The sequence below is a fragment of the Eumetopias jubatus genome, unplaced genomic scaffold, assembly GCF_037043125.1.
Source record: "Eumetopias jubatus isolate StellerSeaLion01/CBP00866 unplaced genomic scaffold, mEumJub1_p1.0 scaffold_1, whole genome shotgun sequence".
In the NCBI taxonomy this organism is placed as follows: domain Eukaryota; kingdom Metazoa; phylum Chordata; class Mammalia; order Carnivora; family Otariidae; genus Eumetopias; species Eumetopias jubatus.
This window is the reverse complement of record NW_028274807.1, coordinates 118108235-118126998: the sequence shown is the minus strand read 5'-3', so window position 1 is coordinate 118126998 and position 18764 is coordinate 118108235. Positions and strand designations below refer to the sequence as shown.

General features: G+C 35.7%; 1 protein-coding gene across 6 annotated transcripts in view; it reads left to right on the top strand.

Annotated features, from left to right (window-relative positions):
• Positions 1-18764, top strand: part of TRPC1 (transient receptor potential cation channel subfamily C member 1) — a 69344-nt gene that overhangs the window by 37709 nt on the left and 12871 nt on the right. For all 6 annotated transcript variants that reach the window (XM_028099027.2, XM_028099026.2, XM_088025907.1 and 3 more), the window contains 3 exons: positions 4514-4850; positions 15371-15510; positions 17198-17341. In XM_028099027.2, coding sequence (XP_027954828.1) covers positions 4514-4850; positions 15371-15510; positions 17198-17341 — 621 coding nt within the window. The remainder of the gene's footprint in view (positions 1-4513; positions 4851-15370; positions 15511-17197; positions 17342-18764) is intronic.

Here is an 18764-nt window from a genome sequence, read left to right as displayed (position 1 = left end):
TTCTCTCTCCCTCTCCCTCTGCCCCTCCTGCTAGGCCTCTCTCTCTATATAAAATAAATAAATAAATCTCTTAAAAAAGAATTATTTCCTCCACAGTGGTTCAGAGCAATTAAGAATTAAAGATATGTACTCTACTATCACTTTTTTAAAAAGATTTTTATTTATTTATTTAAGAGAGAGAGTGAGAGCATGAACTGGGATGAGGGTCAGAGGGAGAGGGAGAAGCAGACTCCCTACTGGGTGGGGAGCCCAATGTGGGGCTCAATCCCCGAACCCTGGGATCATGACCTGAGCCAAAGGCAGATGCTTACCCGACTGAGCCACCCAGGCACCCCAAGGATATGTACTTTAAAAGTTTAGTACAATGAGTATGGCATTAAGCAAATACTGAATAAATGGCAGTTGCTATTATTATTATTTTTTGGTTCACAGTTTTACTACTTTCCTTTTCTTAAAAAATTGAAGTATTGTTGACACAAGTTGCTTTTAACAATATTAATTATAATAATAATATGGATGTTAATTTAATATTTTTGCCAAGTAGTAGCTATTGAGGTAAGATTTTGTATAGTAAGTACTTTCACAATGATGTTTCCATCTTGTGTTTTGTCATCATAGGTTTGTTTTGTTGATTTGGTTATAAATAGCGCTTTCTATAGTAATAGTTCCTTTCTATTTAAAAATAAAGTATCAGATACTGTGTTTCCTGGTTCTTGTTAATTCATTGAAACCCAAAGGTGGAGAAGCACATGATATGATAACTAAGTTGAATCTGGCTCTACTGGCATCATCTCTTCTTATTAAGGGAAATAATACCTATTTCTAATCCCCTCCCACACACACGCACGCACGCGCGCACACACACACAATACATGATTCAGGAACTTGAAGAAGGAAGGTATGCATTTTAAATTTCATTTTTTGAAATAATTTACTAACTATGGGTGTTTATATGTAGGTAATGATATCCAGTTGATAGTATGAGGTATTGGTAAATGATACTTTTAAGATATGTTTTCTAAGACCCATTATTTTTTTTTTAAAGATTTGATTTATTTATTTGAGAGAGAGAGCACAAGAGAGTGAGAACACAAGCAGGGGAAAGGGCAGAGGGAGAGGGACAGACTCTGCATTTAGTGCAGAACCATCGCAGGGCTCAATCTCCCGACCCTCAGATCATGACCTGAGCCAAACTCATTGGACACTCAGCCAACTGAGCCACCCAGACATCCTTAAGGCCCATTATTTTTATTATTAATATAGATGTTAGAATAAAACTTGCTTATCAGATTTGTATTAATATAAAAATGGGACCTGAGACAAATAATTGTGGAAGGCAAGATATAGGACCTTTGGTGCCAGGCAGAATTTTGTATTATTTTGGTTGAAAATTTGAGCCTCACAATGGTTTTGTGACTCAGGAAATTGGTACAGGAATTTTAAGGTGTTTAACATTACCTACATGGTATGTCACTTATCCAGATTTCTGACTTCAAATCCTATGCTTTTTCTAGTACTCTAAGGTTCTTCATTAAGATAAAACATTTATAGGAAAAAATTATACACAAGATTTTGGATCAGTGTAACTGTAAGATTATAAATCAACAACATACCTGTGTGCTTATACTAATCTGTATAAATAGAAACAATATAGAACCCCTGGTATAATCATCCTCTAATATACATTTTGACTAGATCTTAGGTTAATTAATTAATTAATTTTTTTTTTAAGATTTTATTTATTTATTTGACAGAGAGAGACAGCAAGAGCAGGAACACAAGCAGGGGGAGTGGGAGAGGGAGAAGCAGGGTTCCTGCTGAGCAGGGAGCCCGATGTGGGACTCGATTCCAGGACCCTGGGATCATGACCTGAGCCGAAGGCAGACGCTTAACGACTGAGCCACCCAGGCGCCCTTAGGCTAATTTATTTACTTCTGTGTTCCACAACCTAAAATAGACATGAAATACTAGAAAATGATAGAATAAAGAGATAACAAGATATAAGATCAACTTAAGGGATTGGAAAAAGAACCTCAAAGAAAGGTGGAAAGACCTGAGATTATCCTGGTTAGGGAAGGAAAAACTAAGAGCCAGTTTCCTAATGATTGATATATATATATATATATATCACCCTGAAGACTCACAGATGTAACCAAATGTTCCATTCTAAAGAAGATGCCAGAAAAGGAAACAAGAAGTAGTAGTAATATTTTTATTTGAAAGGAAAATACTCTGTAATTTTAAGGATGAATGAAAATGTAGTTTTTTAAACTAGATTTCTAGATATGATCAAAGGGGAGGATAATATCTTCCCAAATAGTTGGTAGACTTTGTTTAGGTAATCTGTCCTGAATAGCAAACTCCTGATACTTAGTGGCATAAAACAGTATTTCATAATCATTTATAATAATTTTATAATCTTTTTATTATGCTCTTGGATTGTGTAGGCCAGGAATTAGGAAAGGGCACAGCAAGGATGGATAATTTGTCCTTGCTTCACTATATCTAGGGTCTCAGCTGGAGATAGCTTAGATGCCTGGGGGCTACAATCATCTGGAGGCTTCTTCACTCAAATGTCTGGAGCCTGAGCAGCTGCTGAGGACTCCAACAGGGAGCTCTTGAGTGGGCCAGCTGGATCCATAGAGGGTGGGCCTCCTGAGCACTTACTACTGGAATCACAGAGGGGCATGGTCATCATGGTGGGTTGACTGTGAGGAGATAGTCTAAGAAGCCTCTGAGGGCTGCCCAGAGTGCCTACAGGTAGCCTGGGCTTCCTCACAGCATGGTAACTTCGGGTAGTAGGATGCTTTATATGGCAGTTAATGGCACCAAGAGCAAGTGTTCCTCAAACAAGGTAGAAGCTGCATGGCCTTTTAAAACCTACCTCAGAAGTCACATAGTATCACTTCTTCCAGAATTTACTGATTAAAGCAGTCACAGCTTTGTTGAATTGAAGGGTATGAAACATTGATAAGCACCTCTTGATGAGAAGAGTAGCAAAGAATTTGTATCAATGTTTTAAAACCACTACAGACTTAAAACATTTCCAGTTGAAATTTTGTTCTTCAAATTACGTATTTAACATTACTGTTAATTAAATCATCATTATATAGAGGGATGGGAAGGACAGCAGTCCTTTGATAATTGGGGGGAAGGGAGAAACCACTAAGTTTGGGATGCCACTAAACTGGGTAGTTGGTAGGAGGAAAAGCTGTTTCTCTCCCCAGTATTTCATCTTGAGAGATAATTTAAGATCCCCTAAGAGCACTGGAATCTGAGCAGAAGAATGAAGAATGAAGTTAAGACTTAACTGCCAAAAACAAGTATAGTATATTAGGAGATTTCTTCTTTCTTTCTTTCTTTTTAAGATTTTATTTATTTATTTGAGAGAGAGAGGGAGCATGAGCAGTGGGAAGGGGCAGAGGGAAAGGGAGAGAAGCAGACTCCAAGCTGAGCAGGGAGCCCAGTGTGGGGCTCGATCCCAGGACCCTGAGATCATGAGTCAGACGCTTACTGGATTGAGCCACCTAGTGCCTACGATAAATCATTTTAAAACAGAAGATTGACCAATTAGTATTTAATATCTGAATGACATTATGATCACTTGTGCTATGGTAATTTCAAACCTGATCACATTATTATATCCACAGTTACCAGAATCCTTAAGTTATACTTCACAACATGAGCATTATATTGGGAAAATACTGCTTCTGAAATCAGTAAACTAAGAAGCTTTGTAAACTTTGATAAATTGATTCCTGTACTTGAACTAGAATTTCCCTCTTATTTGGTAATATATTTCCTTTTTTTCTTACACAGAATTTAGTTTTAAGCAGATTTAAGAGTTTAATACATTTTAAGAAATTCTCAATGTTTTAATGGAGGATAAATATATCTGATGTTTAGAGTTGGATTGCTTTTCTATCTTAGTGTCTTGGTTTCTTATAACTGAAATCAGTAGTTCTTCTAGTCAAAAGTTTTTTTCTTTGGTTTGTGGTTGTTAACTTTGAAATTTCACAAACATTATGAGAGTCTTTATTTTGCAAAATGGCTAAGTAGGCTATTAATATTAATATTTATATACTACATGCTATGAATCAGGCACCATTCTAAGAGTTTTACATTTAATCCTTGTAACAAGTTTATGAGTAGAGACTATTATTATCCCCATTTTATAGATGGGAAATTTGAGGCCTAAAGAGGTTTAAAGACTTCCTCAAGGTCAATTATTAAGTGGCAGAGCCTGGATTTGAATCCAGGTAATCTGGCTCCAGAGTCTATGCTCAACCTCTACACTCTTTTATTACATGTAAGAAAAACGAAAAACAAAAAATTGTGTGGACTGTATAGAATTGATTTTAAAATAGTAACACTTTGAATATCAGTTAAATAATGGTATTATCAAATTATGTTTATAGATATTAAGTATTTATTAATAATTATTAACAGAATAATTATTCATTAATAATTATTAATATTTATTTATTTTTGTGTATGTGTGTGTTTTTTCCAGTTTGTCTCACAGTCTAACTGCCAGCAGTTCCTGAACACTGTTTGGTTTGGGCAGATGTCAGGTTACAGACGTAAGCCCACCTGTAAGAAGATAATGACTGTTTTGACAGTTGGCATCTTTTGGCCAGTTTTGTCACTTTGTTATTTGATAGCTCCCAAATCTCAGTTTGGCAGAATCATTCACACTCCTTTTATGAAATTTATTATTCATGGAGCATCATATTTCACATTCCTGCTGTTATTAAACCTCTACTCTCTTGTCTACAATGAGGATAAGAAAAACACAATGGGGCCAGCGCTTGAAAGAATAGACTATCTACTTATACTGTGGATTATTGGTAAGTGTCAAGTTTATTCAAAAGAATCTGCTTTTATATAGCCCATTAATTCTCCCTTGCTTGGTGGCATTACAAACATCTGTGTTCAACTATTTACACAGCAAGAATTTGAACACTTTCATGATCATGGAAGACTTAACTAACATTTTTGTAACGATAAATGATCCTGAACTTGATAAGGCAGCAGATCTCTTATTTAATATTACTTAATTACATGGAAGTGAGAAATTCTTTATTCTCAGTCTCTAAAATTTTTCATTATCATTAAAACACGGAAAATTGTGCTGATGAATGCTTTTTTGGTATGAGTATGAATCTTTTCTTAGGTACTTTGAAATGTGATATATATTATACTTTGTTGCATTTGAAGAGTTAACTGTTTTGTTTTATTATACCATTAGTTTTCCTTTTAAGAACCTATGAACTTACGAGGTTACATCTTTATCTTTATTATAGAAACATTATTTAAATTTAGATTTAAAGGATTCCCTGGTGACTCATTCAATATGAATCAGTTCTTTGTAATGATACCCCGATCTCTTTAGAAATGGCAGGGTTTTTATTTTATTTTTTAATTTTTTTTTAAGATTTTATTTATTTGACAGAGAGAGATACAGGGAGAGAGGGAACACAAGCAGGGGGAGTGGGAGAGGGAGAAGCAGGCCTCCCACCGAGCAGGGAACCTGTTGCAGGGCTCGGTCCCAGGACCCTGGGATCATGACCTGAGCTGAAGGCAGATGCCCAATGACTGAGCCACCCAGGCACCCATGACAGGGTTTTTAAATATAAGATACTTTATTTTCTGAAAATTGTTTTTTATAAGTATTATGCTGTATGATAAATATTTTAAATGACCTTCTGCAGTTTTTACAGCTCCTGCCCTTTTTTGTGGGGGATGGAGGAGAGTTGAGATACAATCACATTGTCTATTTATGGTCTTTTAATGACATCTCCTTTATTTCCCTATGTATCTTCAGTCTTTTTTTTAATACAATTTAGTTAACACATAGTGTATTATTAGTTTCAGGGGTAGAATTTAGTGATTTATCAGTTGCATATAACACCCAGTGCTCATTACATCAAGTGCCCTCCTTAACACCCATCACCCAATTTCCCCATCCCCCCCACCCACCTCCCCTCCAGCAACCCTCAGTTTGTTTCCTATAGTTAAGAGTCTCTTATGGTTTGCCTCCTTCTCTGTTTTTATCTTATTTTATTTTTCCTTCCCTTCCCCTATGTTCATCTGTTTTGTTTCTTACATTCCACATATGAGTGAGGGGACCCTGGGTGGCGCAGTCGGTTAAACGACTGACTCTTGGTTTCAGCTCGGGTCATGATCTCAGGGTCATGAGATCGAGCCCCACATGGGGTTCTGAGCTCATCAAGAAGTCTGCTAAGGCTTCTCTCTCCCTCTCCCTCTGCCCCTCCCTGTACTTGCTTGCATGCTGTCTCTCTCTCTCAAATAAATCAATCTTTAAAAAAATTCTACATACGACTGAAATCATATGGTATTTGTCTTTCTCTAACTGATTTATTTCATTTAGCATAACACCCTCTAGTTCCATTCATGTCATTGAAAATGGCAAAGTTTCATTATTTTTGATGGCTGAATAATATTTCATTATCTATCTATATCTATATATCACATCTTCTTTATCCATTCGTCTGTTGATGGGTATCTGGGCTCTTTACATATTTTGGCTATTGTGGACATTGCTGCTATAAACATTGGGGTGCATGTGCCCCTTCCAATCACTATGTTTGTATCCTTTAGATAAATATGTAGTAGTGCAGTTGCTCGGTTGTAGGGTAGTTCTATTTTTAACTTTTTAAGGAACCTCCATGCTGTTAATTTTAGCTATTCTGACCAGTGTGAGGTTGTATCTCATTGTGGTTTTGATTTGTATTTCCCTGATGTTGAATGATGTTGACCATTTTTTCATGTGTCTGTTGGCCAGACACATGTACTGTTTTGACAGTTGTATGTCTTCTTTGGAGAAATGTCTGTTCATGTCTTCTGCCCATTTCTTGACTGGATTTTTTTGGGGGGCTGTTGAGTTTGATAAATTCTTTATAGATTTTGGATACTAGCCCTTTATCTGTCTGATATGTCATTTGTGAATATCTTCTCCCATTCCATAGGTTGCCTTTTAGTTTTATTGTTTACTTTTTTAACCTTGTTTTTAAACTCAGTATTTCTCACCTGTCTTTTTGCTCTTTGCTATAGAGTTAAGGGATATTAAAATTTAGTATTTTCTATGGCATAAAACACTGATTGATCAATATGTTCTTTATTGATTTAACCATTAAATAATTTTGAGAAAATTAATGTATCATTTTCACTTTTAGTTCTCCTTCAGCTATAAAAATAATTTGCATGTTTTGGAATTTTAATTTTAATTTGAAAGTTAGTTCCTTTCAAGCAACTTGATTTAAATCAGAGTTTTACTTTTAGCAGTATTCAATCCATTGTGCATTAACATTTAAAATTAGGTAGATAAAGTAAAAATAACACATCTGGATTCTAGGTTAAAGGGAATTAAATAATTTCTTCTTGTTAATATTTTTCTCTCCTGTATTTCTGCTATTTAATCTAAAACTTAATATTTTAATTTAGGAAGTAATTTATACTTTATCATATGTAATTCCAAATTGCATCATTATAGAGCTTTCTAGTGTGAAACTTGTTTATATTGTTTTTTGAATGGGTTAAAAAATATTATACTGAATGGAATCTCTAAGAAGCACTTTTTCCCCTCTATTCATTTAAACTACTTCTGAAAGATTGTTATATATCTTAGTAATAAAGGAAATTTTATATCATTTATCTGTAAACTATTGTTTAAATAGTCATGAGAAAAAGAGAATCTTTTCTTTGTTTTGTAAGTAAGATTTAGGTTTCCTAAGTCTGTGTAGGATCAAGTTAAAATTTATATTTCTTTTTTTTTTTTAAGATTTTATTTATTTATTTGACAGAGAGAGACAGCGAGAGCAGGAACACAAGCAGGGGGAGTGGGAGAGGGAGAAGCAGGCTTCCCGCTGAGCAGGGAGCCCGATGTGGGACTCGATCCCAGGACCCTGGGATCATGACCTGAGCCGAAGGCAGACGCTTAACGACTGAGCCACCCAGGCGCCCTAAAATTTATATTTCTTAGCAGTGAGTAAAAGCTTATTGAACTCAGAGTTATACCACTCTTTGGATAGTGTAAATATTGCTGCTGTGATGAAATTTCATAATAATGGTAAAACTATTGCTACTTCTTTTTAATCATGATGGCCCTATTTTCAATGACATTATTGAATATTCATGCACATACAATATGATTAATTTTCTAACCATATTCTGCTTCAGTAGAAGAGTGTAATATGCATTAAGCTAGTAAAATTCCTGGAAGTATTTTACTTTTCTCAGCACAGCTTCTGCTTTGAAACCAATAGATCTGAATAAACCTTGCCAAGGACATCTTCTAAGCCTGTTATGTAATTAGATCACTCTGGGTTACCTTAGATATATAGATCTGAACTTGCTCTAAGGAAACATGTAGGAATCATTGGCCTGCTTATCTAAAGGCACTTCCTCATTCAATGTATTATTTCACGCAGTGAACACAGTGACTTTTGACTCACGATGGCTGACTTTTGTACATTTGTTTCTTGTTCTTTTCCTTAGCTTTCCAAGAAAAGTGGGGTTAAATTATAAAAAACACATAGGTAAATGGAAATAATGTGTTGATGAATGCACAGAATATTAGCAGTATCCTTTTACTTAATTTTTTACTGTTAGAATATAATAGAACAGCTAGTACAAAATATATATATATATATTTAAAGATTTTATTTATTTATTTATTTGACAGAGAGAGCACAAACAGGGAGAAGAGCAGGCAGAGAGAAAGGGAGAAGCAGGCTCCCTGCTGAGCAGGGAAGCCAGTTGTGGGGCTCCATCCCAGGACCCTGGGATCATGACCTAAGCTGAAGGCAGATGCTTAACTGACTGAGCCACCCAGGTGCCCCTAAAAATATATTTTTAAAAATTTTGTATATCTACTTTGTCCAAACACAGGCAAAACTGAGATATGGTACAGCACTCATGGAGCTTATGGTCTAATTAAGGCAAAACCCCAGTAACTTGAAAATTGCACAGATAAATGAAAAAGCACAAACGAGTTAAGTGCTGCTAAGTAAAGGTCATGGAGCTAGGAGAGCAAGCATATTATAAGGGCATCCTGCCGAGTCAGGAAAGTTAGGAAAAGGCTTTCTTGAGGAACTGATAAATGAGCTGGGTCTAAAAAATAAAAAAGTCAACTAAGACAATTAGGAGAGAAGAGTATTCTAGGCTGATCTAAAAGTTATGTTCAGAGGCACCATGGCAAGAAGGAGTGTGGCACAAAGAAGGTATTGAGTAAAGGCTGGAGCAGAGAGAACAAGAGAAGCAAAATCCAAGATGAAGCTGTAGAAATGGATGGTACTTCAGGCCATGGACAGGCTTGTGGGCCATGTTAAGTAATTTTGACTTTATGCTAAGAACACTGGAAAACCATTGAAATTTTTAAGGATTGGAGTGACATGATCAGATTTGCCTTTTGTTTTTTTGTTTTTGTATTTCAGATTTGCTTTTGAAAAAATCATTCTGGCTATAGTAGAGAATGGTTAGGAGGATAGGGCTGTGGCAAGAGTGGATGGAGGGAGACCGTTGCAGATGAAAGCTGATGGTACCTTGGACTTAGGGTGGTTATGATAGAAAAAGAGAGTAGGGAACAGATTTGAGAGATACTTACAAAGTAAGGTCAATAGGACATGGAAATACACAGTATATAGGAGGTGAGGAAGAGTGAGTTTATTAAGCAGTGTAGGTATTTTGGAAGAGTACTTGGTTTTGGGATTTGTGAGAGTCGATCCTGACTGTGGCTTTGGATACGTTGAAATTAAAAAGATTTCAAGATATCTAAAAGACAATTAGACATCATCGGCTGGAACTCAAGAGGAAGTTTAAACTTGAGTTAGCAATGTGTGAATAATCTGCATATAGGTTGTATATGAAATTATGGGTATGAATGAGACACTTGAGAAAGTATAAAATGAGAATAGAGGATGTAGGAGCAGGCCTTGAGGAATCCCAGAATGATGGGATTACAGCTTATAGTATTGGTTACTAATTCTAAAAAAAATAAAAACAAAAAAGACCCTAAAATATAGTACATTGGCTAGTGAATGTACTGATTATAATAGTCTAAAATTATTTTGTTCTCTTAATTCAATTCAGAAATATCAAATACGTCAAGAGTATTAGCTTCATTTTGTTGTGGGGTGTTGCGCAGAAGATGGGAAACCACCTGACAGTGGTACTCACTGTTCTTTCACATGTCTGCCTTTTTTTTTTTTTTTTAAAGATTTTATTTATTTATTTGACAGAGAGAGACACAGTGAGAGAGGGAACACAAGCAGGGGGAGTGGGAGAGGGAGAAGCAGACTTCCCGCAGAGCAGGGAGCCCCATGTGGGGCTCGATCCCAGGACCCTGGGACCATGACCTGAGCTGAAGGCAGATGCTTAACAACTGAGCCACCCAGGCCCCCCTGCCTTTTTTTTCAATCAAAAATCTTGTCCAATTCCTTTTGTAATTGTTGTCAAGAATTCCTTTTAGTTATAATATTGCATTTTACAGAAATAAAACACTTATTTCTGTAAGCATCTGTTTTGGTTTAATGTTTCAGTGGTACAGTATTTGAGTTAAAAAAAAGAATGTTTGGTTTAACATTTTCAGATAGTTTTTATGTATTCACTTTAAATAGAAGCTCATCTAAGTGGAATTTTTAAAAGTATTTTCCCTGTCAGATCTGCAAATATTTAAAAATGGTTTTCTGCATAAAATATGGGTACTGTGTAATTAAGATGTTATAAACAATTTTTCAAGAATGCTTCATGTGCTTCCTAGGGGAATTATTCTGCCTACTGGTAAGCCAGAGGATGATTCTGACTGGCTTAACTTGATCTCTGCCCATATGTTATGTTGCAGCACTCTATTTTTTTTATTACTGTATATTCTCCTTAAAAAGATCTTATGAAAGAATTTATCATAAAACTATCCTAGAATATAATATTGTTCTCTGGTACTCCTAGGAATATATTAATTATGGAGGAATTTCTGGTCAAAAAGGGGGAAAGGATTTTTGTTTGTTTGGGTTTTATTTGTGTATATTTATTCATTTAGCACATTTTTTGAGTACCCACTATGTATTAGGAGCCATCCAGGACATTTAGGACATTGGTTAATAAAAACAAAAATTCTTACTCTTGAAGAGTTTCCTCTAAGTGGAGTGAATAAAGTCAGTTAATAATAGACATAATAAGTACACTATACCCAATGTTTAAAAGTGTTAAGTACTAAGGGAAAAGAAAGATAGAAGCAGAGTTAGGGAGTTGGGAGTGGAGGACATGGGGTTTGCAATTTATTAATAGGATGATCAGAGTAGGTGGTAAGCAAAGACGTGAAGTAAAGGAGTTAATCAAATGGATATCTGGGTGAGGAGCTTCCAATCAGAGGGAAGAGCTGATGTAAACACCCTAACGCAGAAGCCTTGTGTGTTCAGAGGATGGCAAGGAAGCAAAGAGGCCAGTGTGACAAGTAGTGAAAGGAAAGATGGATAGGAGAGAATGCCAGAGGGGAGAAGTGATACAGGGCCTTGCAGGTCATGATAAAGAAATTACTTTTGACTCTGAGTGACATGAGGTAAAAGGGAAGGTGCGGCACCCACTCTGCACAATCAACAACAGTGATCCTGGGTCCTCGTTGACATTCACACTCGCAGTACACAATAGGTGGGAACCTGGCCCTGGTTTACTTATTAGCTTTGTAGAAGGGTACAAGACAGGAAAGTACAACATTATAGCTTCAAATTTCTCTTTATTGGCCGTTCTTACAAAAGTCTGGGGCTGTTTCCCAGCCCCATTATGGGCATATTCAGTTGTACGGGATGGGCGTGGGCTACCCCAACTAGAGAAGCCTCAAATCTAGCAGCAGCTCTACCTCATAAAGCCCAAGAGTGTAGCTCTTCCCACTGCAAGCACACTCTTGAGTGAAGAGAGACATCACACAGAGAAGCAGAGGCCTGTGTTTCTCAATATGTCTTTTTTAAAAAATCTATTAAGAAGATTATAGATAAAAATGTTTTAAATGTCACAAAGTCAATAAAGAAACACACAGTCAACACACTGTTGACTGATGAGTTGACATTGTAAAGATTCACCATCCTGTAAACTTACTAGGTATATTAGAAGCTACCATATTCAAAGTACTCCAGGAAATCATATAGACAATGATTTTTTTAATAGCAAAATTGGAACACTCATATTAATCATAACACTAATGTAACAAAAAATACTGTTGGGGAATGGACAAATAAGTAGTCAAACAGCCCATAGAGAAACTAGATTTTATATATATGATATTATTATATACTTCAGTTATGAATTATTTTTTAAAATTTCTTTAAATTCAATTAACATATAGGGTATTATTAGTTTCAGAGGTAGAGTTCAGTGATTCATCAGTTTCAACATGTCTTTTTATAGGCTTGGCTGTGTATACCTTCAGGGCTTGTGAGTCCACTTAGAGTCCTCCCAGTCCAGATGCAATTCCCCAATCAGTGTTGTTTTTATAACAATGTTGAACACAGCTGACCTTCCATATTTTTCTTAATGTAGTATGTTTCCAAGGAAACCCTTTTAATAGACAGTAACATAGGTTGTGTTCCCGTGGAGAAAGAGTTCAGACCTGTAGTTAATCCTTATCTCCTCTGGGAGTTACTTCAGAGTTTTGAGAAGGGAAGTAACACTTGCATTGTTTTTTTTTTTGATGCTCAAATCACATGGTTTATTGGATCAGTATAAAACATATACCCAGTAGCAAGGGAAAAGAGATCTGGGGTAAGTTTACACTTAGGATGGAGTGGAAGGACCACACAACCGAATTCTAGGTTTCTTTCTTTTTTTTTTTTTGGCAGTTAAGCACCATTCTGAGGTGTTATCTTTATTTGATTTTTTTAAAGATTTTATTTATTTATTTGATAGAGAGTATGAGCGCACAAGCAGAGGGAGTGGCAGGCAGAGAGAGGGAGAAGCTCAGCGGGGAGCCCGATGCGGGGCTCGATCCCAGGACCCTGGGATCATGACCTGAGCTGAAGGCAGATGCTTAACCTACTGAGCCAGCCAGACGCCACTGTTTGATTTTTTGATAAGAGAGCTAGTAAGTGAACTTTATTTATTGTTAATTTTATTTATTTAGATATTTCAGTTCTCTATAATTTTTTTTTATTAACATAGAATGTATTATTGGTTTCAGAGGTACAGGTTTGTGATTCATCAGTCTTTATAATACCCAGTGCTTATTATATCACATGCCCTCCTTAATGTCCATCACCCAGTTACCCCGTCCTTCCACCTCCCCTCCAGCAACCCTCAGTTTATTTCCTATGATTAAGAATCTCTTATGGTTTGTCTCCCTCTCTGGTTTCGTCTTGTTTTATTTTTTCCTCTCTTCCCCTATGATCCTCTGTTTTGTTTCTTAAATTCCACATATCAGTGAGATCATATGATAATTGTCTTTCTCTGATTGACTTATTTCACTTAGCATAATATCTTCTAGTTCCATCCATGCCATTGCAAATGGCAAGATTTCATTTTTTGATGGCTGAGTAATATTCCATTGTATATTTACACCACATCTTTTTTTTTTAAGATTTTATTTATTTGTCAGAGATATGTATAGAGAGAGAGCACAAGCAGGGGGAGCAGCAGGCAGAGGGAGAGGGAGAAGCAGGCTCCCCGCTGAGCAGGGAGCCCGATGCGGGACTTGATCCCAGGACACTGAGATCATGACCTAAGCCGAAGGCAGACGCTTAACCATCTGAGCCACCCAGGCATCCCTACCACATCTTTTATATCCAGTCATCTATCGATGGATATCTGGGCTCTTTCCATAGTTTGGCCATTGTGGATATTGCTGTTATAGACATTGGGGTACAGGTTCCCCTTCGGATCACTACATTTGTATCTTTGGGTACGTACCTAGTAGTGCAATTGCTGGGTCATAGGGTAGCTCTATTTTCAACTTTTTGGGGAACCTCCATACTGGTTTCCAGAGTGGCCACACCAGCTTGCATTCCCACCAACAGTGTAGGAGGGTTCCCTTTTCTCCGCATCCTCGCCAACATCTGTCGTTTCCTGACTTATTCATTTTAGCCATTCTGACTGGTGTGACGTGGTATCTCATTGAGGTTTTGATTTGGATTTCCCTGATGCCGAGCGATGTTGAGCACTTTTTCATGTGTCTGTTGGCCATTTGGATGTCTTCTTCGGAAAAATGTCTGTTCATGTCTTCTGCCCATTTCTTGATTAGATTACTTGTTCTTTGGGTGTTGAGTTTGATTAGTTCTTTATAGATTTTGGATACTAGCCCTTTATCTGATAAGACATTTGCAAATATCTTCTCCCATTCTGTTGGTTGTCTTTTGGTTTTGTCGACTGTTTCCCTTGTTGTGCAAGAGCTTTTTATCCTGATTAAGTCCCAATAGTTAAAATTGGTGAAAGACCTAAGTGTGAGACAGGAATCCATGAAAATCCTAGAGGAGAACACAGGCAGCAACCTCTTCGACCTCAGCCTCAACACTTGCATTTTTTACAAGGACTACTCTTGTTGCTGAGTTGAGAATAGATTTTAAGGAGACAAGGATAAAAGCAGGGAGACCAGTAGGCTATTTCAGTAATCCAGGCTAGACAGGATGGTTGCTTGAAGTTGAAGAGATAGTGACAGGGGTTAGATTCTAAATATATTTTGAAAGTAGAGCCAACAGGATTTGCTGTTGCATTGAATGTGTGGATTAAAAGAAAGAGTCAAGGATGATTCAAGGAAATTTGGATTGAGCCACTAGAATGATGAAGTTTCTATCACTGAGAGGGGAAGACTTCAAGGTACAGTGAATTTGGGGGTAGAGATTAAGAATTCAGTTTGGATATGTTAGGACATCCCATTGGGGATGTAGAGTAGTCAAGTTCATATACAAGTTGAGTTTAGGAGAGAGGGTTAGAGATATTAATTCTATAAATACAGATTGAGTTTAGAGAGATAAATTTGAAAATCTGCCCATAGATGGTATTTAAAGCCATTAGATTAGACTGGATGAGGTCACTGTAGGAGTGAGCATAATAGAGAAAAGAAAAGAATCAGGAACTGAGCCTTTGTGGGTGTGTGTGGGTGTGTGTGTGTGTGTGTTTAGCACCAGTTTGTTTTCTTATGCTTGTTTCACATTTATTAAAATTCTTCTATGAGAAAAATATTGTCATATAAAACATAGTTATTTTCTTTCAAATTTTGAGAACTTTTTACTAAAAAGTTATTTTTTCTTTTGAATGAAGCTATAGCTGATACGAGTGTTGTTTATTTAATATCTTGAGTTTTAAAGTAGTCTTCAGTTTATTATTGATTTAAGAGCATTATTTGATTTTTTTTCCTTCCATTTTTTAGGGATGATTTGGTCAGACATTAAAAGACTCTGGTATGAAGGGTTGGAAGACTTTTTGGAAGAATCCCGTAATCAACTCAGTTTTGTCATGAATTCACTTTATTTGGCAACTTTTGCCCTCAAAGTGGTTGCTCACAACAAGGTGACTATTAGCTATGTTAATTGGAGATACAAATGAAGGTTTGTTAGGAAAAACCTGAGATATGTATCTGTATAACTCAGAGTTACATTGGCCCAAATCTGTATCTGATGTGTTTTCATTTTAAATCTATCCCAGTGTAAGGGAATAATGTGCATTGTTTCCTGCCTTCCAGTAGTTTGAAGGATGTTAATTGCCTTTTAATGTTGGTGACCTATTATATGCCAGGCACCATGGTTGATACTTGGTATACTTTATCTCATTTTATCCTCACAGGGACTCTGTGAGACAGATGTCCTTATCCCCATTTTGCAAATAAGGAAAACGAAGCTCAGAGATATTAAGTAACTTATCCAAGACCACACAGTAAGAAACCAAGACTGGATTTAAATCCAGGTCTGTCTAGGCATTTTCTTTCTACCAAATGCCAGTTCCTTATATCTGAGCTAGATTCATTTACCTCATTAATGTGTATATATACTTAAAATGAGAACACAAAGTTCCTGAAATTGATTAGTGTTAGTTATCTTTATACATGCTAGAAAAAAGTTGATCATTAAGAATTCATTCTGTAGTGTTTTACCACATTCCAAATCATGATTATTGTCTTCCATAGCTTAAAAAATGACATAAATGTGATAATTTTTTGATGCCTCTATTTTTAAAATTTGGAATTTGACAAAAATTTAGTTTTATACACATCTTATAATTTTATGAAGATGTAAGCTCTTCTAAGCCCAGAAAAGGTAAGATTTTATTTTAACTATCTTTGTTTAAGCCCTGAGTCTAGAATTCTTCTAAGGCATCACAGTCAAAGAACTGAGAGATATATTTTGTTTTTTTTTTAACTAATTTATAGACCTATAGAAAAAAAAATGGTTATCTTATGTCATTTTACTTTATTAAAAAAAAATCTATTCCTTTAAATGATCAGTAGTATGGAACATGTTTGTAAGGCATTTTCAGTGACCAGAGTTGTGCAATTACTAAGAAAATAAAAATTGGTCATACATAGATAAATGGTTGAGGGTCATTGGTGTCTTACACCAGTCTCTTTAGTTCTAGAAGTGGGGTGCTCTTATAATTTTTTATCCAAACCAGGACACTTTGAGAGTGAAATGGGGCATTAATGATTATGCGAGGAAAACTGGTATATAATTTGAGACTATCCAGGCAATTGGAACATGTGGCCACTCTACGTCTGGGTATAATAATGCACTCTCTTTCTTAGTATTTAGAAGGGAGAAGAACTTCTAGGGTTCATTCTAGAAACCTGAGTTAAAGAGCTAGGTTAATTTAATATGATAGCTAATTAACTGAGAGCAAACTTACTTAAATTTTACTTAATACTTAAAGTTTGTGTTGTAGAATTTAAGGAAAACCAGTAAACATTTCATTCATAAAAAGTTTAATGACATTTTTAAAAAATTGCTTAATTTTTTAAAACCTAAGAATTTCTGAGAAAACCTCTTTATATAGAGTAAGTGATATTGCCTCACATATGTAAAGATCTTTTATTTAGTTAAAATAATGTTATTTGTATTAAAAGAAGAGGACTTTACAAAACATAAAAGGAGAACCCCTGAAAGAGGTATAAATAATTAGTTTTCTTTCAATAGTCAGAATATTTATTTTTATTTTCCTAAACTGAGGGAGCTATTTACCTTTGGCTTTTTCTTCCTAACTTTAGTTTCATGATTTTGCTGACCGGAAGGACTGGGACGCATTCCATCCTACTCTGGTGGCGGAAGGGCTTTTTGCATTTGCAAATGTTCTAAGTTATCTTCGTCTCTTTTTTATGTATACAACAAGCTCCATATTGGGTCCATTACAGGTAAATAATTAATTCTTATTAAAGAATATTTGTTAAATGTCATTATTATTATATTTTGTTGTTGGTCCACTGGAACATTGTTCTCTCATGATGTTAAACTTTGCTTTTGATAATAATTAACACTTGAGAGGACACTGCATTTTCATCTGCTTTGCTTCTGGCTGAATGATAATCTTTTGGTTTCAGGTATTCAAACTTTATTAAGCTCTGGCCTATTGTCCTGCAGCCAACAGATGTAGATTTGTTTAAAATATAGTTATACTTCAGACAATAGAGGAACATGAAAATCTGCTTTTACCAAAATGAATCTCATATTTAAAATTTTAAGTGATAAATATGAGGGAGGTGTTGTGCAAAAAATTCATATTTAATGATGATTTTGAAAAGAAGCTATATTTTGAAAATACTCTTTCACTTTGTTTAGTAAATATTAAGTGAAATAAGTTGGAAAATAGCATATTTAGAACTAACAAGTTTCATAGAGTTCATATGGCCCAGCTTTATACTTTATAGTAATTTATAGCTCAAGAAATTGAGCTTTTGAGATGGTATGTGATTTGTTCAGAGTAGTATGATTATAATCATGAGAGTCCAGGACTAAATTCTAGGTCTCTTTACATTAAAGAAAGGACTCATAATTGGTTGAATTTACCCCACAGATTGTAGTAATGATTGTTTTTAGAAGGTGGGGATCAACTTTGCTGCATGACCAGCTCTAAATATTAATTTTTTCTCAATAAGTTAAAATTTACTAAGAATGTAGATTTTTAAGATTTTTTTTTTTAATTTATTTGAGAGATTGAGACAGAGAGAGCGACAAAGAGCACAAGCGAGGAGGAGAGGGAGAAGCAAGCTCCCCACCGAGCAGGGAGCCCGATGTGGGGCTCTATTGCAGGATGCTGGGATCGTGCCCTGAGCCGAAGGCAGATGCTTAACTGACTGAGCCACCCAGACACCCCAAGAACGTAGATTTTTAAAAATATTTTTAAAGGAGATGTTTTAAATAGAGGGCATAATTACCTTCTCCAAATAGAGATATGAAAATAAAATATGTAGGAAAAACTTGATTTGATTTGGCTTGTGCTGTCATCCTGCAACAGGTTTTCCTGAAGTGTGATTTCCTTAACCAAGTCCTATGAGGTGCTCTGACTGAAATAAGTCAGACACACTGCATTCCATAAAACTCTTTTGGGAATTCACAGTGCACATTATCACATTAAAGCTTATGAGAAAGAAGTAAAGAAACTTGTTTAACCTTGTTCAAAGGATTATTACACAAACTCATTTAATGTCATACTCAGTTTTCATTAGATATGCTCAAGTCTCTGTTTTTCTCCAAAGCAATAGTATGTGAAACACTGGTTTAGACTATGTTATTTTGATTTAATTTTGCCACTAATATCTTCAATGAATGTTTTAGTCA